Raw genomic sequence first — 24,557 nt, 5'->3', positions numbered from 1 at the left:
TCTGGCCTCTCTGGAAGTGATGCTCATGTTTAAAGATCTATGCTTCACAAAGCAGGAAATGTCCAAAGCTGTAGGAATGGGGTTCAGTTTCCTCTTAACCGACAACATAGTTGATTTGGTTAAGCAACTTACTTATCCAGACTTCACATCACATGTCGTCTGCACCCTGAGGCTTAATGGAGAACCAGTACAAGGTGGACTAGGAGGAGCAGTTTGCATTACCCCGGCTCACACAGACCTTTCCTGTACCAGTGGACGATCCTCAGAGGACAAGAAAGGCACGGTAACACTGTGAGGAGGCAGAAAAGGCAGAGCACTTAGAGTTCCAGCTGCAGGTCACTCAGCCTGGCCCAAGCCTACAGTAATGCCACTATGCAGGAGGCTGAAGAAGAGAGGGGCGTTTGGGGAGCTTGAGGGAAGGGAGAGACAGGAGGAAGGAGAAAAGGCGAGAGGGAAAATGTGAGGGGTAGGGAGTGTGAGAGGGCCAAAGGGGGAAGAGGAAGAGACAGAGAGAAATATTGATTATATAAGCCCCTGCCAGCATTTAGGAATTGATCCCGGGGGGGGGGGGGGCGTCTATGTGTTCTCATCCAACCCCTCTTCCCATCCCTTTTGTGCCACCTTTGTTACTTTCATTCGAATGGGTATTCGGTCGGGTCCAACACCCAGTGGCAAGAAAGTTCACTGGCTGGATGCTCGATGAATGGTTCAGTTATGAAGCAGGAGCCTGCCTCCTTCCCCACTCCACTGAGACCTGCAACTGCCGCTTCGCTCGGGGTAGCTTCATCCTTTGCATCGCGGCCCGAGGAAAGCGAACTCAACTTTTGCAAACAGTGTAGTGTAATCCAGCCAGCCTAGATCTGTACTGTGTAAATGCCAGCCCAGCAGTCGGGCGCAAGACTCCCACTAGGGCAGCGGCCCGGAAGGGTCAGGGATGCCCAGGCGATCTGGACCATTGGAACTCACCGCCCGCTCCAGCTGGAGGAGACCAAGCCAGTCCTTCGCAACGGCACCACCCACTCCGAACCAACAGGACGAGTCGCCCCTAGCAACAGCAGCCGGCAGCTTGCTTCGAACGCGCTGATTGGCGGAACTCCAGGCGGCAGCGGCGTCACTTCCGGCAGCCGGAGGCAGCGGAGGAAGCCGAGGCGCGGCCATCTTGGGTCTGTGAGGCTCTTGAGGTGCCGGGGAGCGGCGGTGGCAGCAGGCAGGGCGAGGCTGGGCGGAAAGCGAGCGGGAGAAGGGAAAGCAGCCGGGCGTGGGCGCCTCCTCCGCGGCCCCCTCCATGGTCGGCGCCTGCAAGCCGCGGCGGCCTGTCTTGCGCTTCATCTCCGCTCCATCCTCCTGCGCCGCCGCCTCTTCAGGGGCTGCCGGCCGCGCTGTGTCGAACCCCCGGGGCCGAGCTCCGCGGCGCTGCGGCTGCGAGCGGCGAGGGGCCCGCGAGGCGCCCTGAGGCTTTGCGGCAGCCGGCCGGCCCGCTTCCGCCGGGCTCCTCGCCGCGGCCGCCGGCGCTGGGGGAGAATGAGCCCCGGGGCCCGCGGGCGCACGGCCCGGGCCAGGCCGGAGATCTAGACTCCGGCAGGGGAGGGCAGGGCCCGGAGGCTCGCGGCCGCTGCTCGTCGGCCGCCCAGAGCTGGGCGGTTTTGTTTTCGCCTTGGCGTTGTGCGGAATCAAAGCGCAGTAAGATGTCCACTAGGACCCCTTTGCCAACGGTGAATGAACGAGACACTGAAAACGTGAGTGCACTGCGCTGCAAGGTGGCAGACCCTCAGGGTGGTAGCCGGGGGACCCGGCCCAGATGCTCCGGGCAGGGGTCAAGGCGCAGCCCTGTCCCGGCCTGGGCGTGCGGCCCGCGCGCTGTCCTTACGGTCTGCTGAGCATTACCCGTCCGGGCGCTGCTGCTGCCAGTGCGTGTTTGAACACAACTCTCCTTTTACGCCAGGAAGGTTAACAGCCTGCCTGTCCTTGGTGCAGATTCATAAGATCCAGTCGGGTCGAGTGGACCGTCCTCTAAAATGGGACCAAGTTTAATGACAACCGCAAAACTAAGTGCCCCACGGAGAGGTCCTTGTGGGCCCCCGTAGTTCCCGAACCTAGAAGTGTAGCTGTGCTCCAGAGCGGCGGCCTTTATCAAGGAGTAGTTTCCCGTCTTGCAAAGCTGAGTCTATTCGGAAGCAGCGGGCTAAGCGTTTCGAGAAGCAGATGCCATGCTCTGCTCTGTCCTGCTGCCCAGCTGAGGGAAACCCAGTGGGTTGGCTTAGGGGAACTCCCAGGCCCGTTCCAGTGTGCACACCCAGCAAATCTATATAAAAGGATTTTGTTCGAAAGGACCTTCACAAACAAACCAAACCAAACAACAGCCTGGAAGAGCATTGCTAGGGAGTGACAAACGTGTAGTGCAAGTTTCACTGAAGAAATGCTCGACCTGCCCAAGTGTTTCTGGAACCCTTCTCCCGCATCGGATTCCAAAGTGTTCTAGCCTAGCTTTTGTCCTCTGTAAAGCGTTTAGCAAATAACTTGTAAAGAAACTCACTGGCCTTTCATTATACGGAGCCATGAGGTAACTGCTGGCAAGAAAATGCCATCTTTTTGGAAAAGCTTCTATGCTTCGGGTGTTTTCATGCTTTGAAAAGCATGGTGACCTAGTGGTATCAAATGCCTTTATTTTAATCTTAAAAATGCCACTTGTGCTTGATAGCTATTGGGTAATTTAATCTTTATGTAGATCGTAGACCTTGGTACAAGTCATCTCTGTAGTATATTAAATATACCATTGTATATGTTTTCCCACCTGAGATAGATTAGAAAACCACCTAATTAGGAGGGCTTAGATTAGACCTTTTGTCTTTTCTTCCTCTTCCTTCCTCACCTTTTGTCCGTCTGTCTGTCCTGCCCTTCCCCCCAGATCTGTCCTTTTTTTCGTTTCGTAGTTCTTGCAGTGTTGCTTGGGCTGGCTCAAAGGAGCCTTCTGTCTCATTCTCCCCATAGCTGGGAATGACATATCTTGAGACCTTTATGTTCTTTTGAAGAAACTTCTTTGACCTGACTGATCATCATATTCTTTGGCCACTCTAAAAAGATGAGGCAAATAAATTGATTGAATTAAAAAAAAAAATCAGTGATCAAAGCCAAAACTGTAAGTAGAACCAGAACATGGGTTTTCTAAATGGAAATAAGAAACAAAAGATTTATGATGAAAGATTGCATTTGAGTCTTGTTTCAGTATGTATACCACTTACCTACTTGTGTACCTACCTGTCTAATCTATCAACCAACCATCTATCCATCCATCCATCCACCCATCCATCCACCCGTCTGTCTGTCTGTCTGTCTGTCTGTCTGTCTGTCTATCTATCTATCTATCTATCTATCTATCTTCTACTGTGTAGATCTGATTATCCTGTAATTCACTGTGTAGACCAGTGATCTGCCTGCTTCTGCCTTCCAAGTACTGGGATTAAAGGCATGCTCCACCATGGTTGGCTTTAATAAGTATATTTCAATGGGAGTGGAAGAACTCAAGGAGAACAAATCTATTTTTAGTTTGGATTGTATGGTTTAGGTGGTATTTGTGATCATTATAGACTGAAGTGGCTCGCTCTTCACAATTCTTCACATGTTGTTCTTTTTTTCCCCAGAGAGGGCATCTCTGTGTAGCCCTGACTGTCCTGGAACTCAATGTAGACTAGGCTAGCCTAAAACTCACAGAGATCTGCCTGCTTCTGCCTTCTGAGTGCTGAGATTAAAGGCCTGTGTCACCACGCCCTGCTTGGATACCTTCTTCTGTTATTTAATGTATCGGAGATTTCGACATTGCTAAGATCAAGAGGTCTATGGCACATCCGAGTGGTTGGGCTAATTCATCTTGTCATGTTCCGCTTGTAGTTTTTGAATATGCTTGATATGGAAATAGCTGCGACAGTGCGGGTCCCATGTCGTGTCACACCTCATGTTCACTTTAAGCATAGCCTACCCTTACAGTCATTACTGTGTAATTAGCTTTTTGACGGTTGTGGGAAGGAATAGCAATGAATGAGAGATCTCTGCTTGTTGAGAAGATCTTTTGTTAGTCTGAGTTGTGGAGAAAACATCAACACTCCAAGTCATCCTTCTGCTTTAGCCTCCTTACTGCTGTGATCACTGGTATGGGTGACTGTGTCGGCTGTGCCTGCCTTTCTCCATGTGACATAACGCTTTGCTTGCCCTCTTTCTTTTCTTTTTTGAGACTGGGTTGACTTAAGTATCCCTGGCTATACATAATGCTTTTGTTTTATTTTTTAGACAAGGGTTTCTCTGTGTGGCCCTGGCTACCGTGGGACTCACTCTGTAGACCAGGCTGACCTCAAACTTAAAAGATCTGCCTGCCTCTGCTTCTGAGTGCTGGGGTTACAGGTCTGCCACTACTTCCGGGTGCATAATGCTTTTGAGATTCTATGTTTCCAGTACATTCATAGTCCATTTCTTGTTATTGCTACTTAGTATTTCATCAGGTGTTCCATGACTTTGAAAACATTTTTCACCAGTTGGTGATTATTGACTATTATGACTAGAGCAGCTCTGCTGTGTGTCTGTGTGAAAAAGACATTTTATTTATCCTAGGTGTTTTAAAGTTTAAATGATTACGTTTACTTATTTGTGTTAAGAACATTATTCATAGCCAGGTGTGGTTGCTCACGCCTGAAATCTCATTACTCAGGGAGGCAGAGGCAGATGCAGATGAATCTCTGTTCGAGGCTAGCCTGGTCTACAAATCGAGTCCAGGACAGTCAGGGCTACACAGAGAAACCCTCTTTAAAAATAAACAAACAACCGAACAAACAAAAAGAAGAATATTGTTTATTAAATCAAATATAAGGAATTGGATGGAGAGTGTAGCTAGTGTTGCCTAGCCTATTTTTGTTTGTGTGGGGTCAGGGGAGGATTCTTTTGAGACAGGGTTTCATTTTTATACAATTGGCTGGCCTGAAACTGCCTCTGTAGACCAAGCTGGCTTCAACTCACAGAGATCCACCTGGCCCTGCATCCCAAGTGTTGATATTAAATTTGTGGATCACTGCATCCTAGCTTTTAAGAAGCTGTGGCTCATCCGGGCACAGTGGCACACATCTGTAATCCCAGCACTTGAGAGGCAGAGGCAGGGGTATGGCTGTGAGTTCAAGGCCAGCCTGGTCTACAGAGCTAGTCCAGACAGCTAGGTTTACACAGAGAAACCCTGTTTCAAAAAAGGCTTTGCCTTTTATCTGCAGTGTAAGTATAAAGAAACATAATTTGCAACAGTAATAGTTTCCCTTTCTCTACTATGCTGTTCTCCTGTGTTTGATTTTTGCATGTTACTATTTGCCTTTATGGACAATAGAAGTTCATCATAGCTCAGAAAAACTAGTTAACTGTCTGCGGCTAGAAGACAGTGTGTCCAGCCTTCTGGAACTGGAATTTCAGGTGGTTTTGAGACCTAGTGTGTGCTGGGAACTCAGCCGTCTTAATCCCTCTAGCCCCAAAGTAGGAGGCTTTTTAAAGATAAAATTTACCTTTAATTTTATGTTCTGTAGTTGACTTGCATTTGACACACTGTAAACCTAGACTATTTGCTAGAGGACTAGAGGCAGAGGTTTACTAGTTAACATCTCTAGGCATGTACATCATTTCCTTGCCATCTTATTTATTTTCCTATGGCATAAGTTCCCAGCCTGTGGCTCATGGCCCCTTTGGCAAGCCTTTGTCTCCATAAGTATTTACATTACCATCGTAATAGTAGCAAAACCACAATTGTGAAGTAGCAACACAAATAATTTTATGGTTGGGGTCACTAAAACATGAGAAACTGTATTAAAGGCCACAGTGTTTGGAAGGTTGGGAACCATTCCTCTCTGGGCTAGACCAGCTGGCCTAGAACTCACAGAGATCTTACTGCCTCTGCCTCACAAATGCCCTGCACACTTTTTATCATATAGCTATGTCAGGTATTTAGAAGTTAGTACAGAGGGGTCAGAACTGTTGACGTCTGTGAAATAAGCTAATGGTGGTAATTGTCTGGTCAGCTGTTGATTGGGTGATACTGAGTTAACCTGTTGAACAAATTGGAATGCTTACTGACTATAAAGCTGTACTGCAGAGGGTGTATTGTACGCCTGACAACCAGATTGTTCTCGTTCTTTAGGACTTGCTGGTCCAGCAGAACAAAGGACTCAGGGCTTTGTAGAACTAGTCTGTGCTGTCGAACCTGAGCAAACACACATAGAGGGTTGCTGTTGCTGAAGTGCTCATCTCCAGTTCTCACCATCAACCAGGCTACATTCCCAACAGGCTCCAAGACAATGATACAGCACACCCAGGGGCCACACTTCAGAAATCAGTGTGCAGCTTGCTAACTAGGCTACCTTGTAGGTTGTCCAGGTTTCTAGAAGAGATTTTTTTTTTTTTTTTTTTTTTTACTAGATATAATGGGGTTTTCTTTGAGTTGTTTTGTTTTTGAGACAGGGTCCCATCAAGTAGTCTTGCTTGCTTGGAACTACCTATTTAAATCAGCTGGCCTCAAATGCTCTGTGAGTTTTCTTTTACAGTAAAGGACTTTAAAAGAAGGTGTGGCCATGGAGCATAGGAAGAGTTACTGCTTGTTCTTACTCACTACATTCAGGCAAAGGCACAAAGTAGTTTATAGTATCTTATTTAAATATGTAACAGGCAGGGCTGGAGACATGCCTCAGTAGGTAAGAGCACTGGCTGGACTTCCAGAGGGCCCAGGCTCAATTCCTGACACCTATATGATGTCTTAAAACTAGCTATAACTCCAGTTCCAGGCCACTCAACACTCTTTTCTGGGTTCCTTGAGCACCAGGTGTATATGTGGTTCACACACATATATGCAGGCAAAACGCCCTTACACATAAAGTAAAATAATTAACTTTTAAAATATGAGCTGGGCATGATGGTACATGCTTGCAGTTCCATCATCTGGGGAGCCTGATTGTATGATGGCTAGTCAATTTGAGGCCAGCTTGGGCAATGTAGTGACATCTTGCCTCAGGGTTAAAATTTTTTAAGATGATGTTTACTCATTTACTTAAAAAAATTATTTTGAGGGGCATAGGAGAAGAAGAGCGAGGGAGAGTGGGGGGGATGGGGGATGAGGGTACAGCTGGGATACAAAGTGAATAAACTGTAATTAATAAAAATAAAATAAAAGAATAAACTGTAATTAATAAAAATATTTTGTATGTGCAAAATCATGGACGTCAACCTTTACCTTCTACCACAACATGGGTCCTGGTGATTAAACTCAGGTTGTCAGCAAGGAGGTTGGTCAGCATTCTCTCTCGCCCAAGATTACTTTTTCTCTTTTATAAGCTTCTTATTTTAGTATTTGATTTGTATAGTTGCTTTGCCTGCCTGTATGTCTGTACTACTTGTGTCACTTGTGTTCTAGTAGAGGTTGTTGGAGCCTTTGGAGTGGTTAGAGATTGTGAAGTGCCATGTGAGTTCTGGGATTCAAGCCTGGGTCCTCTGGAAGAGCAGCTGGTGCTCTTAAATCGGAAGTTCTCAACCTGTGGGTCACGACTCCTTTGTCAAACCTTTATCTCCAAAAATATTTACATTACGATTCATAACAGTAGCAAAATTACAAAATAGCAACAAGAATAGTTCTATGGTTGAGGTCACCACAACATGAGGAACTGTTTTAAAGGGTCATAGCATTAGGAGGGCTGAGATCCACTGCCTTAGAGACTTGTATTCAGTTTGCTATGAATTGATTTTACTTGTTACTTTATTTAAAAAAGGATTGTTGTATTGGTAAACAAGCTATGGTGGGTAATCCCAGCACTTGAGAGGCAGAGGATCCAGGGTGGGTGGGGTCAGGGCCAACCTGGCTGTGTACTAAGACCTTGTCTGTCTGTCTGCCTGCCTGCATGTCTCTCACACAAAGCTGGAGGATTGGCTCAGTGATTAAGAGCACTAGCTGCATCCTGGAGAGATGGCTTAGAGCCATCTCTAGGAGCACTGGCTCTTCTTTCCAAAGGTCCTGAGTTCAATTCCCAGCAACTGCATAGTGGCTCACAACCATCTATAGTAAGATCTGGTGCCCTCTTCTGGTGCCCAGGCACACATGCAGGCAGAAAGTTGTAAATAATAAATAAAAATTTAAAAAAAGAAAGCTATAAAAAACAAACAATACTGGTTGCTTTTTCCAGAGGACCTGGGTTCCATTCCTGGAGTTCACATGGTGGCTTGCAACCATTCATAGCTCTAGTTCTAGGACATTTGATGCTCTTTTCTGACTTCCTTAGGCAGCAGGCATACAGGTGGTGAGCATACATACAGTGAGGCAAAACACTCATATATAAATATTTAAAAAGTTCTAAATTTTATCATTTTAAAATATAACCAAATTTTAGCCCTAGAGTTTATCCCTAGGTTAGAAGAGCCAGGAAGTACAGACCCTTCTAAGTTTTATCACATCTGTTTTGCAGTTTCAAATGAAATTTGAAAAACTCTACCTGGAATGCTTTCACGTCCATTTGACAGAATTAAAGCATACACTTGGAGTAGACGGCTCAGTGGTTAAAGGCTTGCTCCTTGTTGCTCCTGCAGAGGACTTGGGTTTAGTTCCCAGCACCCACATTGTGGGTCACAACTGTCTGTACCTCCATTTAGGGACTCTGATGCCCTCTTTTGGCCTCCCAAGGGCACCAGGCACACGTGGTACACATGCATACATGCAGGCAGAGCATCCATACACATAAAATAAATCTTAAATAATAAATAAAGAGAATACACTTAGAGCAGACGTTTGTTCCATATTTAGGAACAACCTAGGCTGTGAGTTTGAGGCCAGCCGGGGCCTCATCGTAAGACACTGTCTATTCTATCTATGTGTGTGTTCTCTTTTGGAGCTGATGTGCTGACCAAAACCATGTTTATATCTGACCTACTGCCCCATATGCACCCTCCTTCAGGAGGGGGGAGAGGAGGAGGGAGAGCAGGCGTTCACTCAGCAGGTCTCCCGGTGAAACAGGAAAAATGGACTGTTGGGCCTGCTTATTGAATGTTACCCACCGGCCTGTCTGTTCAGCTCTCAGTCCCCATTGTGTTAGTATTACAAGTCCTTATATCATTGGGGACATTCCTTTTCCTGAATCTCTCTTTTCCTGGCTCATGAGGTGAACAGTTTTACCCAGTCAGCTATACCATTGCCTCTTGAATATCCATAACTGTGAGCTAAATAACTTTTCCTCTTGAGTTAATTATTTCAGTTTTTTAAAAAATTATTTATTATTTATACAGCATTCTGCCTGCATGTGTGCCTGTGAACCAGAAGAGGGCACCAGATGTCACTGCAGATGGCTGTGAGCCACCATGTGGTTTCTGGGAATTGAACTCAGGACCTTTGGAAGAACAGCCAGTGTTCTTACCCACTGAGTCATCTCTCCAGCCCCTATCTCAGGTATTTTATTATAGTAACAAAATCTGGATTTATAACAGAAGTTTGCGACTGCCAGCGGATGGAATAATGACAGAGACCTTTTATATTTATTAAAAGCGTGTAGCACTATAGCTGGGCAGATTCTCAGCTATTTCAACCCAACTATACTGGCCTGGCCTATATCCGTTACCTGTCCGTCATAGTCTCTAGTCCTGGCTCTTGCTTCTTCCTCTGTGTCTGGCTGGTGCCTGCTGTACCTGAGATTTCCTCCCAGAGTCCCTCCCTCTCTGTTAGAAGTCCTGCCTCCCTCTCTTGCCTCAGCTGTTGGCTGTTTCAGTTCTTTAACCAATCAGAAGGTGAGAGAAGCTTGTGTTCACAAAATATGATGGAGCCAAAGAATAACGATCAAAGTCTGGCCTACAATTAGATTTCTGAGGGTACAGAAGTCAGCAATATACAATATTTTTTACACACTGCACAAAAGTATCACTCCAATAAGGATTCTTTTGTTTCGTTTTGTTGTTGAGATAGGATTTTCTTGGTAGCCCTGGCTGTCTTGGTACTGGCTCTGTAGATCAGGCTAGCCTCAAACTCAAGAAAAAGTCTACTTATGTTTCCCAAGTGCTAGGATTAAAGGTGAACATTACTGGGCTGAAGAGATGGCTCAGTGGTTAAGAGCCATGGCTGCTCTTCCAGAGGTCCTGAGTTTAATTCCCAACACCCACATGGGAGCTCACAACCATCTATAAAGAGATCTGGTGCCCTCTTCTGGCATGTGGGTGTACATGCAGACAGACCATTGTATACATAAAAAATAAATCTTAAAAAAAAAAAAAAAAAGTGTGCATCACCACACCCAGCCAGCCTAGGATTCTTTTTTGTTTTTTAACAGGGTTTCTCTGTGTAGCCTTGGCTATCCTGGAGCTACTTCTATAGACCAGGCTCTCCTTGAACTCACAGAGAACTGCCTGCCTCTGCTGGGATTGGTGTTCAGAGTGAAGCTCCCAAACTAGGATTCTTTACCACTACTTTCTAATGACCTAAACTGTCACCCATGGTTAATCTTGAGGCTCAAACCAGGAGGTATTTTGTCTGTATTTCTTGTTAATAGTTAATAGTGTATTTCTAAATAATTGCTTCTGGGTGGACCCTAACTATTGTGGGGTTTGTGTTAAATTTTACATGAAAATTGTATTGGTAGCATTTAATACAAAATTTGTATAAGTTAGCTTAAATATTTTGATCCCAGGATTCTGTATAACCCATTTCATATATAGTCAGTACTTTATGACAGTACTTTTTATATTCTAGAATGAGAATCCTGTAAAGGAATAGACCTAGAACCATTCCTCATTTTACCTACTACTCTTAAGACTTGCCCAGAAGAGTCATTCAAACTGGGCAAGTGTTTTTTGTTGTGGGAGACCTTTGAGGCTGTTTGATGTTCTTTTCACATTTTGTTTCCAGCTCTTTCCTTCTCTTATCCAGCCCTTATCTAGCGTAGGCCTGTTGTGTTATTTATAGCTTTACTGGGAGAATAGTTGTAGGAGTTTATTTTTCTCTTAAATCATCAGAAGGTTGTCTTCTAGACATTGAAGATATTCAATGATAAAGCATCTCTTACATATTATGGTAATGTATTCCAGTTTCTTCCCCCCTCCCCCCCCCCTTTAAAAATTCTAGGTCATTTGTTTGTTTTTGTTTGTTTGCTTTTTCCTTTGTTTGGCTTTTTTGTTTTGGTTTTTGAGACAGGGTTTCTTTGTGTAGTCTTGGCTATTCTGGAACTCAGATCTGTCCTCCTCTGCCTCCCAAGTGCTGAGATCAGGTGTGTGCCACCCCTGCTGGCAGGCCCTAGTAATTTTTTTTATTTTTTTTGGAGACAGGGTTTTTCTGCAGTCTTGGCTCTGTATACCAGACTGGCTTCAAACTCAGATCGGCCTGCCTCTGCCTCCCTGAGTGCTGTGTGTGCACCACTGGGTGCCTGGCTCTACTTCATATTTTTTAAGATTTATTTATTTATTATATATACAATGTTCTGTCTGCATGTACACCTGCATGCCAGAAAGGGCACCAGATCTCATTATAGATGGTTGTGGTCACCATGTGGTTGCTGGGAATTGAACTCAGGACCTCTGGAGGAGCCGCCAGTACTCTTAGCCTCTGAGCCATTTCTCCAGTCCAGTTCATATTCTTAACAATTATTTTTCACTGCTGATATAGTTGTTTTCACAATTTCCCAAGTTAATAGTATAAAACAAAAATTTATTATTTGTGTGTGTGTGTGTGTGTGTGTGTGTGTGTGTGTGTGTGTGTGTGCACGCACAGGCATTTTGCCTGTATGTGTCTAGAGGCCTGAAGGAGGGTGTTAGATCCCCAGGAACTAGAGTAACAGACAGGTGTGAGATATGTGGGTGCTGGGAATTGAACTTGGAAGAATATTCAGTGCTTGTAACCACTGAGCTATCTCTCCAGCTCCAAGAAGTGTTTTGTTATGCTCAGAGTGTGGAGAAAATTCTAACAGATGGCTTAGCTCTGCTATGCCTGAGGCTGTGCATGGGCTCTTGAAGGCTGGGTTTGACCAACTAGGGTGAAAGGCCAACATTCTAGACTTAACTCATATGCCAGCATTTTGACAGGTATGGTTAGAAGGTTGGGTGCCCATCTGGGACCCTTGGCAAGAACAGGTATACAGTAGGCCTTTGTGTGGTCACACTTTGATTGTGTTACTGTGTTCCTTCCATTGGTGGCTCAGTGTTTCAGCTAGCCTTTTATAACAGTCTCAGAAGTCAATGTTGCTTCTGCCAATGTAGCTTGCCAAAAGCAGCCAGGAACCCACTCAGATTTCAAGAGGGAGGAGTGTGAACCTTAAACAGGAGGCATGTCAAACTTTTAGGTGATATTTTAAAGGCACTTTATAGGAATGACTCTTTGAACTTATACTCTTCTAGCGTTTTATTGTGTAGCTTTGGGTAAATTACTTCTTGTGCCTCTGTCACCTCCTCCATAAAATTGAATTGGTGGTAAAAGTGATGTCACTATCCTTCCATGACCTGCTCCCCTTTTTCTCTTTGTGTGTATCCCGTCTCTCATGCTCCCTGTACTGGTCGTGCCAGGCATTTCCTTACTGTTCTTGGGACAGTCCAAGGCTGAAGCTTTTCTGTCTAGAATCAGATACTCACACAACTGTGGTTCTTAACCTTCCTAATGCTGCAAATCTTTAATACAGTCTCTCGTGTTGTGGTGACCTCCAACCATAAAATTATTGATGCTACTTCATAAATGTAGTTTTGCTATGGCTATGGATCGTAATGTAAATATCTGTGGTTTCAGCTGGTCTTAGATGACCCATGTGAAAGGGTCAGTGGACCCTCAGAGGGTGGTGGCTCCCAGGTTGAGGACTGCTGCCATCTCTCTTCTGTGTAGCACTGCTGCTACTGTCTCATCCTGCTCCAAGATGAGAGCACTGTGCTCACTGTGCCTTAGTTTCCCATGTTATACTAAAACTCCTTGAGCGAAGGATTGCTTTGCTTACTATGTCTTTCTAAATATCTAAAAGAAAGTATTTCTATTAGATGAGCAATAAGCAAATATTTGTTGAATTACTAAAATATAATGAGATGAATTAATTGGGTAAGCCTGACTAAATAAATATATTAAAGTTAGTCATCATTGATAGTTTATTTAAAGCTCACCCATCTTTGCCACCTTCTGGATTTCACTTCAGCGAGATTACCTTCTTTCTCCTTTCTTAAAACATCACACTACCATGGGGCTACAATCACAATGTAAAGTGAATAAAAAAAATAAAAAAGGAAAAAAAAAAACAACGAAAATCACACTACTGGGCTGGAGAGATGGCTCAGTGGTTAAGAGCACTGTCTGCTCTTCCAAAGGACCCAGGTTCAATTCCCAGCACCCACATGGCAGCTTACAACTGTCTGTAACACAAATTCCAAGGGATCTGACACCTTCACACTAATGCACATGACATAAAAATTGAATAAATTATTTAAAAAAAAATCACACTACTTTCTTGTGTGTGGTGGTGCTGGTAATTAAGTCCTGTCATGTAGACCTAGTAGATAAATATTCTACTACTGAGCCAGACCCCACATTTCTTTCAGCGTGATTTTCTTTTTGTTTGTCTTCAAGACAGGGTTTCTCTGTGTAACATGCCCTTGGACTCGATTTGTAGACCAGGCTGGCCTTAAACTAACAGATCTGCTGGCCTCTGCCTCCAGAGTGCTGGGATTAAAGGTGTGTGTCACAATGCCAGGCTGTTTTTGTTTTTGTTTTGAGCCAAGGTCTTACTGTGTGCCCCTGGCTGGGCTGGCTTTGAGCCAGAGACTTGCTAGCCTTTGTCTCCCAAGGGCTGGGATTAAAGTCTACTCAGACTGATTTCTTTTCCCCCTACTTTGGTTTTTTGAGACACATTTCTTTTGTATTCCTGGCTGTCCTGGACCAACCTGGCCTCAAACTCCCCAAGATTTGCCAGCCTCTGCTTCCTCAGTACTGGGATTAAAGGCATGCACCACCACAGTCAGCTGATTTCTTAAAGAATGGCATGATGGAGAGGGGAGAGTGGAAACCTGAGGCTGTGATTGAAGAATGGCTGAGGAGATGAGGAGTGGGGCGAATGGGAGCCACAGTACAGGAAAAGTTTGGTGTTTGAGGCATAAGCAAATCTTTAGTCAGGGAAATCCTGATTTAAAAAAAAAAAAAAAAAGGAACATCATCTACCCCTCATTGCTGTTGTGATTAAAGAAAAATGGCTATAAAGTGTTTTTCTCAGTCCACTCCAGACAATAGAGCTTCTTTAAGTGTTAATTCCACCTTAAGATAACTTTTGTAGTTTTTATGGATAAAGTATTTCAGTACAAAAACTGAGTAATTCAAAACTTGATTTAGTAGTCAGATGTTTATTACTGTCATTATTATTATTACTTTTTTTTGAGACAGGGTTTCTCTCTAGTCTTGGCTGCCCTGGACTGGCTTTGTAGACCACACTGGCCCTGAATTCACAGAGGTCCCCCTCCCTCTGCCTCCCTGAGTGCTAGGATTGCAGGTGTGTACCATTGACTGGCTACCATTACTTACTAATTTATTTTGTCATGCTGAAATTAAACCCAGGGCCTTACATGTGCTAGGCAAGCACCTTTTTTCTTTAGTATATTTCATTGTTCACTTATACAAACAATATCCGGCGAGACAAGTCATCTTGGCCTTTTTTTTTTTTTTATTCAGCAGTTTGTCACCTGCTGTATGCATAAACTCTTGAAATGACCCTGCTTTCTTTGGAGTTTATCAAGTAGACTTCACAGATGAAGCTTTGGAGAGAAGGGCAAGTGTCGAAGAAAGGCCAGCCTAGTGAAAAGATTAAAACAAGACATTCCTGTTGCCAGGTGTGGTGGTGTATACCTTTAATCTCCCAGCACTGGGGAGGCAGAGAGATCTCTCAGTTTGCAGCCAGCCAGGTCTATATAGGGATTCCAGACTAGCCAAGGTTACAGAGTGGATGGAGACCCTATCTCAAAAAACCAGGGTGGAGGAAGTAAAAATTGCTATCAATCATGATGTGTCAGGAATCTAAAGCTGTGTTTTTCCAGTATTAGTTGCACGTGAAATGAGTCATAGGAGGTAAAACACACTGATTAAAAGAGTTAGAGGCTTGCTCTCTTTGTGTGAGTTGCTGAAGAGGCTGTATTAGGAGAGGGCTGAGATACGGGCTGTTACCCAAGATGCTTGCAGTGCTGGTAGACATGGAGAAGTGCTTGAGAGACGGAAGGTGAAGCCCAGGTTGACTTAAACATGAGGGGAGATAGAGAGGAAGGAGCAATGGATGACTCAATAAATTTCTCTGTACAAGATAGAATGATTTACAACTGAAAAAAAGTAGGATCAGGTTTTACGGAAGCTTCATTTCTCTGCAACAGATCATTTTAACCTTGGAATGTCAGATATTTTAAACAGTTGTGTATATGTGTGTGAGTGCTTGTGGGCTTTTGTTTAGTTTTGTTTTTGCTTTTGACCCAAGCTGGCCTCTCCCCTCCTCAGCCTTACCGGTGCTAGGATTACAGACATGCGCTACTATACCAGGCTTTGGACTGCAGTTCTGTGATTTATTCACACATTTTTATTATGCTTATTTACTCCTTGGGTAGATTGGTGCATGTGCTGTGGTATGTAAGTGGAGGTTAAAGAGTGACCTGCTGAAGTGTCTTCTCTCCATTTACCATGTGATTCTTGGTGATCCATATCAGTTTGTCAGGCTTGGCACCAAACACCTTTACTGGCTGAGCCAACTGGCCCAGTCCTGTGTGTTGTAGGACCAGCCTGATATTAGTAGCATTCCCTCAATTTAATCTCTGAAAATGTCTTCGTCATTGCCAAATGTCCCCTGTGGAAGTAAAGCTCCTTTCTCCCTAGTTGAGTTCCTTCTAGTTGAGGGCCTTTCTAGTTCCCTTCATTGAAAGTCATTTGCTTAAAAGGTTTATATAAAGTCAATTTAATTTAAATGTAACTGACTTTCCAAGAACTACTTACTTGAGTCAGTTTATAACAGTTGGTCTTTTTTAAAAAATATTTTTATTTATTATGTATACAATGTTCTGTCTGCATGTACACCTGCAGACCAGAGGATGACACTAGATCTTAATACAGATGGTTGTAAGCCACCATGTGGTTGCTGAGAATTGAACTCAGGACCTCTGGAAGAGCAGCCAGTGCCCTTAACCTCTGAGCTATCTCTCCAGTCCCTGACAGTTGGTCTTAAATAAAGTAGAACGTTAAACAATTTATTATTGAGCTAGGCCATGGTGGTGCATACTTTTGATCTTAGCACTCAGGAGGCAGAGGCAGGAGGATCTCTTGAGTTCCAGCCCAGCCTGGTCCACAGAGTGAGTTCTAGAACAGCAGGGCTACACAGAGAAACTGTCTGGAAAAACAAACACAGCCAACAGCAAAAAACTTCTCAAGATTTTTGCTTGTCTAGTTGCATCCGCTATCTTTTTTGTTGAGCGCGAGGGGGTGGGCTGAATGTGTAGCTCTAGAACTCACTCTGGAAGACAGTCTGTCCTACACAGATTTGCCTGCTTCTGCCTTGGGGTGTTGGGATTAAAGGCTTGTGCCACCATGCCCACCTGTGTCTAGTTGATTTTTTTTTTTTTTTAAAGAATGCTAAACATTTTGAAAGGGTTGTGAGAAAATTAAGAGGCTTATGACTAATATCTGTTAACATCTTTTGGTCCTGCCCTTCAACCCTCCTGCTGTGTCTACATTCTTTGCTCCTTGTCTCCTACCCTTCTTCTGAATGCTGTGATAGAATCCAGGGCCTTGTACCTGCTAGGCAAGCACTCTACCATTGAGCTATTTCCTGGTCCTTTCTCTTTCATTTCTGACTTTACCTATCTTTTAGTTGATTATATTTTAAAATTATTATTTTAAATTATTAATATTTAAATTATTAATACTTTTCTATGAATTTGTATTCATGGCTAATAGTTAACAATAAATTCAATATATTATTAACTCTTGTGGACATGGCTATTTTTCTAATTTGTCAGGCATCAACTTTTTTTTATGTAGATCTGGCTGTCCTGGAATTCTGCAAAGAGCAAGCTGGCCTCAGATTTATAAAGGTCTGCATGCCTCTGCCTCCCAAGTGCTGGAAATAAAGGTGTACACCAGTATGCCCAGCTAGGCACCAGTTTTTATGAATAATGGCCTTAGATAAGCAGAAATGCAAGAGGAACTTTTGTCCATAGATGTCCAAATTCCCTATTTTAGCAATTTGAGTTTGGTATGGTGTCCTGGCTGGCCTACAACCTGATATACAGACCAGGGTGAACTTGAATTTGTGGCAGTCCTTTTCCTAGTACTGGGCCCATGCCTAGCTTAGTTGTTTAGTTTTTGTTTTAGAAAGCTTTTGAGCTGGGTATGGTGATGCATGTCAGTGATCCTACCAGTGAGGGAAGCTGAGGTAGGAGGATTGTAAACTTGAGACCAGTCTAGGTTAGACAGTGAAAGCCTGCCTCAAGATGATTAAAAATACAAATATGGTTTTACTTACGTAGAGACAGAGACAGGCTGGCATGATTAGGAGGGTATGGCAAGCCAAAAGCTACTATTTATTCTTTGAATTGTTTGCTTTCATACTAAACAGCCTAAAAAGAGTCTTCTAAGTGATGGAACACTTGGTGGCTGAACACAGGGGAAGAGACGGAGAAACGGAAAAGACACAAAAGTCTAAACAAACACCAGCAATAACTCTGAATAACTAAATGATCACTACTACCAATTTTTTTAATTTTTATTTTTTACATTAATTATATTTTTTTCGCTTTGCATCCCAGACACTACCACCAATTTTAGGCTGTTACTTTATTTTTAAATGAGCTTAAACAGTATTAGGTTTTCTTATTCAAACATACTTAGTTATGGTTGACCCTGTACCTACTCAGTTCTAGGCATTTTCTATTGATTTCGCACTAAGGAAGATGAGGGCATTGCTTTTCAGCTTAGTACTTCTTTTTTTTCCCCCATCTGTTAATCTTCAGCCCTTTCTATTCACGCCCAGTTGTCAGTGTTAGCTCTGTCTGTCCTGCACACTGTTGTGGGCATGTGGACCTTTTACAGCTGAGTTGTATAGCATGCCATGATGATTTTTTCCTTTATGTATGTGAGTTTATTTAATAAAGCAACAGTTTTCTTTAATCCCACTAGCTTCCAAAATAATTGACACAGAGAGACTGATTTGTTTTACAAGCTTAGAGCATTGGAGTTGGGCAGATTTCAGTCCTTTAAGCTGTTTCACTATCTGTTAATATACAACCCATGTTACTTCCTAATAAGTCATCCTGTCTGGGCTGGATCTGCTCTATCAGGCCTCGTCCTCCTAGTCCCTCTTCTGGTCCATCCCTCTTCTCTGCCCTCGTGGTCTCCCACCGTGGGCCTGGGAACCTCAAACTCTGTCCCCCTCTCTTCTGCCAAATCCCAAGCTTCAGCATTTTTTTTTTTATTATTAACCAATTAACTGTAAATTAGATAGAGCAAGGTTTACACAACAAAGGACAGGTGTATGTGAGGATATGCTATCCGGGCAGTAACCAGATCTTGGGACCCAGTCATTAGCATCAGAATATATAGCACCAGACCAAACCCCAACATATGTACTTTACATTCTCAAAATTGATTGCTGTTTTGGCTGTACATAAAATAATGCTGATATTCTGTTCCTTAGATTCTTTATGTAGTGCAATATGATATCTGATGGTGCATTTTTCAGGGATCCTGTCCTTCTTTGAATTTTCCTTTCTGCCCATATTGGGACAGTAATGATGATTGAGAAGCTGTAAAAAATGTCTGTGTTTGGTGAACTGTGTGTCTCGTATTAGAGCCCTCTGAGGAGGTATTTGTTCTTTATGTTTTTTTATCACTGGGCCAGACAGATGTTAGCATAGGTGTAAGCCCAGCTGCCCATGTTCTAAGGGGCCAGGGCATTGAAGAGAACAAGAGGAAAGGTCTTTGGTTTCCTTCTTCCTTTTCTGTTTTGAATTAATCCGTTCTCATTTATGCCTTGTATTCCCAGTCACATAAGACCTACTGTGCCTTTTTTCTTTTTTGTGAAATGGTATGTCATGTTTTCTTCCTTTTTTTTCTTTTTCTTTCTTTCTTTCTTTTTTTTTTTTTTTTGAGACAGGGTTTCTCTGTGTAACCTTGGCTCTAATGAACCTGCTTTGTAGACCAGACTGGCCTCGAACTCACACCTGCCTCTGCCTCCTCGAGTGCTGGGATCATAGGCATGCGTCATCACACCCTACAATATGTCATGTTTTCTAGGCTGATCTTGAATTCCTGGGTACATGTAATCTTACTTCCTTACTCAGCTTCCCAAGTGTCTATTTTACCCTTTCTAGGAAACCTCCAGTTTTTTGCTCGCTTTATGTTTTCATTTTGTTTGGTTTTACTAGACAAAGAGGAGAATCTAGTGCATATGTTAGTAAACACACTAGCACTTTCTTCATCACTCCCACATCCAGAGGTGCTAGATATTGCCAACTACTGAATCTTTAGGGGTAAGGGTTAAACAGTATAACTCCAGATACCTCATTATCTTTATAGTTGACTATGAATTCATCTTAATATATATTAAAGACATTTTCTCTTGGGCTGAAGAAATATCTGGGTGGTTAGCGGAGATAGTATACTTTCAGAGGATCCAAGTTCAGTTCTAGTACCCATACTAAGTGGCTCACAACCAGCTGGAACTCCAGCTCTGGAGGCTCCTTTTCTGGACTCCTTGGATACTTTCATTTACACCTGCACATATCCATACACAGACATATATGCACAATTTAGAAATAAAAGTAAATCTTAAAGAATCTTTCTAGTTTCTGAAAGTATGATTTTTTTTTTCCCCTTCTTGTTTGTATTGATGAAGTCTCAGCCCAGGATGGTCTTTAGATGGAATTTTTGGATGAGAAAAGGTAGATGTGGGCCTACTCTTTAACGAGAGTTAGGTTACATATTTACATGTGCTAATACAACTCTGAAATTTTGCTATTGATTATGGTAGCAGAGTAAGGTTGATGATCTGGAGAAGTTGGTGCTAAGTTGGACTGTGATGGGGTTTGTGCAACGGAAGTCTTGCCCAACTGTCTCTGAACTGTCTCAAGGTTGGCACCTGGCCTGAAGTGATCTTCATTTCCAGTTAGAACTCTCTTGTTAGTCAAAGACTCTACCTTTTCACTTGTAGGACGCTATTTTTCATCTCACCAAAATGAGCTCATGCCCTTCAGGTGTTTAGAACTACATTATTAGCCTTTAGTCACATGGGCAGTTGGCACCTGGAGATATTCTGTAACTATGAAACATGACACTTCAGAAACTATTTGTATACATGTGTGTATATGTGGAGGAAGCACACTTACATCTGATTACCTATGGACGTGTGTGTGGGTGTTTCTAGAGGTCAGAGGTTAGGTTTTTTTTTTTTTTTTTTTTTTTTTTAACATATATTGTGGAAATGTATGTGCCACAGCAAACGTGGAGGTTGGAGAACAATTTGTGGGGAGTCTGCTCGCCCCATCTACCTTCTGAGTGCCAGGAATTAAACTCATACATCAGGCTTGGCAGCAGGCACCTTTACCTACTGAGCCATTTCATCAGTCATTTCTTACTTTGTGAGACGGGCTCTTTCATTGGCTTGGAGCTTGCTGATTGGTCTAGGCTGCCTGGCCAGTGAGCCCACGCCAGAGATATTCTTTTGTTTCTTCCTCTCAGCACTGGAATTACAATTTGAACCACAGTGCTTGGCTGTTTGGTGTGGAAACCCCCAACTCAGTAATTTTTTGGTCTCTAAAAGCCAACATATAAATAAATAAAATCTTAACAGTATATATTACATGTTGAAATATTTGGAGATATATTAGATTGAATTTTTAAAACAGTGACCTGTTTGTTGAGTGTCCTTAATATTAAGTCAAATTTTTTCTGAAATCTGAAACCTTTCGAGTATATAATTTTGAATTTTGAATTAAAAATACACAAATTTTAAAAAAGCACAAAGTAGTAGTAATGGACAGGATTCTTCTTATATTTATGGTTGTGAGCCTGTCCTTTAATGACTGAGCCGTCTCTCCAGCCCAAGGATTCCCCTTCTTAAAAGAATTATTCTGGGACCGGTAAGGTCATTCGAAGGTTAAGAGCACCCAAGTTTGGTTCCCATTGCTGACATGGTAGTTCATAACTCAACTTCCAGGGCGATCTGATACCCTTTTCCATCTTCCATAGGCATGAGGTACACATATGGTACTCTTACATACATGCAGGAAAAACACAGAAAATAACTAAATCCAAAGAAGAAGAAGAATACTACTCCTAGGCATATCCAAAAGATGCTCAACTGTGTTTGTAGCAGCTTTATTTGTAACAGCCAGAATCTGGAAACAACCCAGATGTCCCTCAACAGAGGAATGGATACAGAAATTGTGATACATTTACACAATGGAATACTACTCAGCAATTAAAAACAAGGGCATCATGAAATTTGCAGGCAAATGGTGGGAACTGGAAAAGCTCATACTGAGTGAGGTAGCCCAGAAGCAGAAAGACACACAGGGTATATACTCACTCATAAGTGGATATTAGACATATTATGTAGGATAAACATACTAAAATCTGTACACTTAAAGAAACTAATCAAGATTAGTTGCTCAATCCTCATTCAGAAAGGCAAAGAGGATGGACATCAGAAGAGGGAGAAAACAGGGAATAGGACAGGAGCCTACCACAGAGGGCCTTGAAAAGACTCTGCCCTGCAGGGTATCAAAGCAGATGCTGAGACTTATAGTCAAACTGTGGGCAGAGTGCAAGAAATCTTATGAAAGAAGTGGGAAATAGTAAGACCTGGAGAGGTCAGGAGCTTTACAACGAGAACAACAGAACCAAAAAATCTGGGCCCAGGGGTCTTTTCTGAGACTGATACTCCAACCAAGGACCATGCATGAAAATAACCTAGAACCCCTGCACAGAGGTGGTCCATGACAGCTCAGTCTCCAAATGGGAACATAGTAATGGGAACAGGCATTGTCTCTGACTTGAACTGATTGGCCTACTCTCTGATCACCTCTCCCTCAGGTGAGAGGAAGACAATGTAGCCACTCCTGAGACCTGATAGACTAGGATCAGAAGGAAGGGGAGGAAGACATCCTCTATCAGTGGACTGGGGGAGGGGCACGGGTGGAGGGGAGGGAGAGAGGGGTGGAGGGAAGAAGCTACAGGTGGGGTACAAAGTGAATAAACTGTAATTAATATAAGAAGAAAGAAAGCCAGTCGTGGTAGGGCATGTCTTTAATCCCAGCACTCAAGAGCAGAGGTAGGTGGATCTCTATGACTTGAGAACAGCCTGATCTACAAAGAGAGTTCCAGGATTTCCAGGATAGCCAGGGCTACACAGAGAAACCCTGTCTCAAAAAACAAAAACAAAAAGAGAGAGAGAGAGAGAGAGAGAGAGAGAGAGAGAGAGAGAGAGGAAGGAAGGAAGGAAGAAAGAAAGAAAGAAAGAAAGAAAGAAAGAAAGAAAGAAACCAAGATGATTCTGGTTATATGTGGTGTTACCTGTCTGTATTCCCAACAGTCAAGAGTTTGAGACAAATATTTGGGAATTTGTGGCCAGCCTGGGCACAGTAGTGAATACAGAGAGGAAGAAATGAAATGGAGTGGGGAGAACAAAGATGAGATTCTAAAATTTCTCCATAACTGTAATATTTGCTGGAATTGTTGTTGGAAGATGGAAGCCAGAGGATCAGGAATTCAAAGTCATTCTTCATTTTACAGTGAGTTTGAAGCCAACTTGCTACCAGAGACCCAGTAACCAAAAAGAAATATGTAGCGCTCGTTTTTAAAACTCTTTTTGGGGTGTTGAGGCCTCAACCTCCCTTCCCTACGTAGGAGAGGGAAAGTTAGTGGGGGAGAGAGGGCCCCTTTGCTTCTCCTGACTTTTAGGGTTAAAGGGGTTCTTTTAGGGCTCTATACCAGTCTCCATCCATAGCAGATGCAGCCAGCAGTCTTCAGGCCTGCACCCAGGACTGTTTGACTTTGTATGTCTGCTCCAAAACGCCACACCGTCTATCTCTGGTCTCTAAACCGCTACACACCAACATCGAACACCACACCTTCTCTTTCTTGGCTCTCAACTTATATCCTCAGAGCCCTAGTCCATGCCCCCCTCTCTCTCTCTCTCTCTGTGCATGTGGAAGGCTATTCCCAACTGCAAAAGCCACGCCCTGCATGAGACAGTTAACAGCTGTGGACAAACTATAGCCCAACTAAAACCCCATACTTGGGATTAAAACAAAAGCATTTTTACAGAGTATAACTGAGTTTACAAAGAAACCAAAACCGCCATTACAGAAATGAAGATAAGCAAGTTTATTTAGTATACTGTGAAGAGAATAGTAGGCAGTATGGTGGTGATAAAATCATCAGCCAGCTGTGGTCTGTGATTTTGTGATTTTATCAAATCAAGGAAGGTCCATTCTTTTTGTTTGTTTTGAGACAGGGTAGTTGTCCTGGCACTGTAGATCAGGCTGGCCTTGAACTCACAGAGATCTGCCTTTCTCTGCCTCCATAACCGCACGTACCACCATGCTGGGCTAGGAAGGTCTAGTCTAATCCTTAGTTTGTTGAGTTTTTCTTTATGTCTTTTTTTCTGTAGTTTAGGAGGTAAGGTCCTAGCTGCTTATCCCCACCCTCAAGGATTCTCTGTGTAGCCCTGACAGTTCTTGAACTCCCTTTAAAGCAGGCTGGCCTCGAACTCAGAGATCTACCTGTCTGTCTCCCGAGTGCTGAGATTAAAGTTGTGTGCTATTACACCAGGTTCCCTAGATGTTTTTAAAAGTAAAATTTGGAAGATAGCCACTTACTGTCACAATTTGGCTTTGTAGATTATTTTTTGTAACATTTAGAAAACCTTTCCTATGAGTTAAGGATATGGATTATTGTTTTCAAGATTGGATAAGATGTATGGTATGTATATTGTGTAATAGGGAAGAGACCAGGCCCTATTCAGGACGTCTGGAAGTATATGAAGTTGAAACCTGTATGGGGCTAGAGAGATGGCTTAGTGGTTAAGAGTGCTTGATGCTCTTGCAGAGGACCAACACCCACTGGTGGCTCACAAACCACTAGCCCTTGTCTAGCTGCTAGACTTAGCATTGCATGCGTGTGGACACAGACATACAGCAAACAAAATAGTCCTCCACATAAAGATTTTAAAAGAAGTTTGCAGTTTATAAACCTGCTGACTTATCTGGGAGATACTGAAGTAGGACTCTCAACTTCAGATTGGTTCTCTACCCCATAAATATAAGCACACAATTTTGGGACCATATTTGTTAAGTTAAAACTTTAAAAATGTACACACACACACACATACATATTTCTTTTCTTTTTTTCTCCCTGGTTTTTCGAGATAGGGTTTCCCTGTGTAGCCTTTGCTGTCCTGGACTGTCTTATGTAGTCCAGGCTGTCCTTGAACTCACAGAGATTCTCTTGCCTCTGCCTCTGCCTCCTGAGTGCTGGGATTAAAGATGTGTGCCACCGTGCCCAGCCCATACATACATATTTCTAAAGAATGTAA

The 24,557-nt window shown here is 43.2% G+C and overlaps 1 protein-coding gene across 4 annotated transcripts in view; it reads left to right on the top strand.

The window, feature by feature from the left end:
- Window positions 1–1,150: 1,150 nt before the first annotated feature.
- Mark3 (microtubule affinity regulating kinase 3) overlaps window positions 1,151–24,557 on the top strand; it is a 96,786-nt gene continuing 73,379 nt past the window's right edge. For 2 of the 4 annotated variants that reach the window (XM_055592767.1, XM_055592766.1), the window contains exons 1-2: window positions 1,179–1,736; window positions 9,280–9,439. In XM_055592767.1, coding sequence (XP_055448742.1) covers window positions 1,717–1,736; window positions 9,280–9,439 — 180 coding nt within the window. In that variant the 5' untranslated portion in view covers window positions 1,179–1,716. Of the gene's footprint in view, window positions 1,737–9,279; window positions 9,440–24,557 lie in introns of all 4 variants that reach the window. The other 2 variants (XM_055592765.1, XM_055592768.1) reach the window with 2 other exon arrangements.

Source organism: Psammomys obesus, unplaced genomic scaffold (genome assembly GCF_907164565.1).
Source record: "Psammomys obesus unplaced genomic scaffold, mPsaObe1.curated_primary_1811, whole genome shotgun sequence".
NCBI classification, from domain to species: Eukaryota; Metazoa; Chordata; class Mammalia; order Rodentia; family Muridae; genus Psammomys; species Psammomys obesus.
The sequence above is the reverse complement of the archived record's forward strand: the minus strand, read 5'-3'. Positions and strand labels throughout refer to the sequence as shown.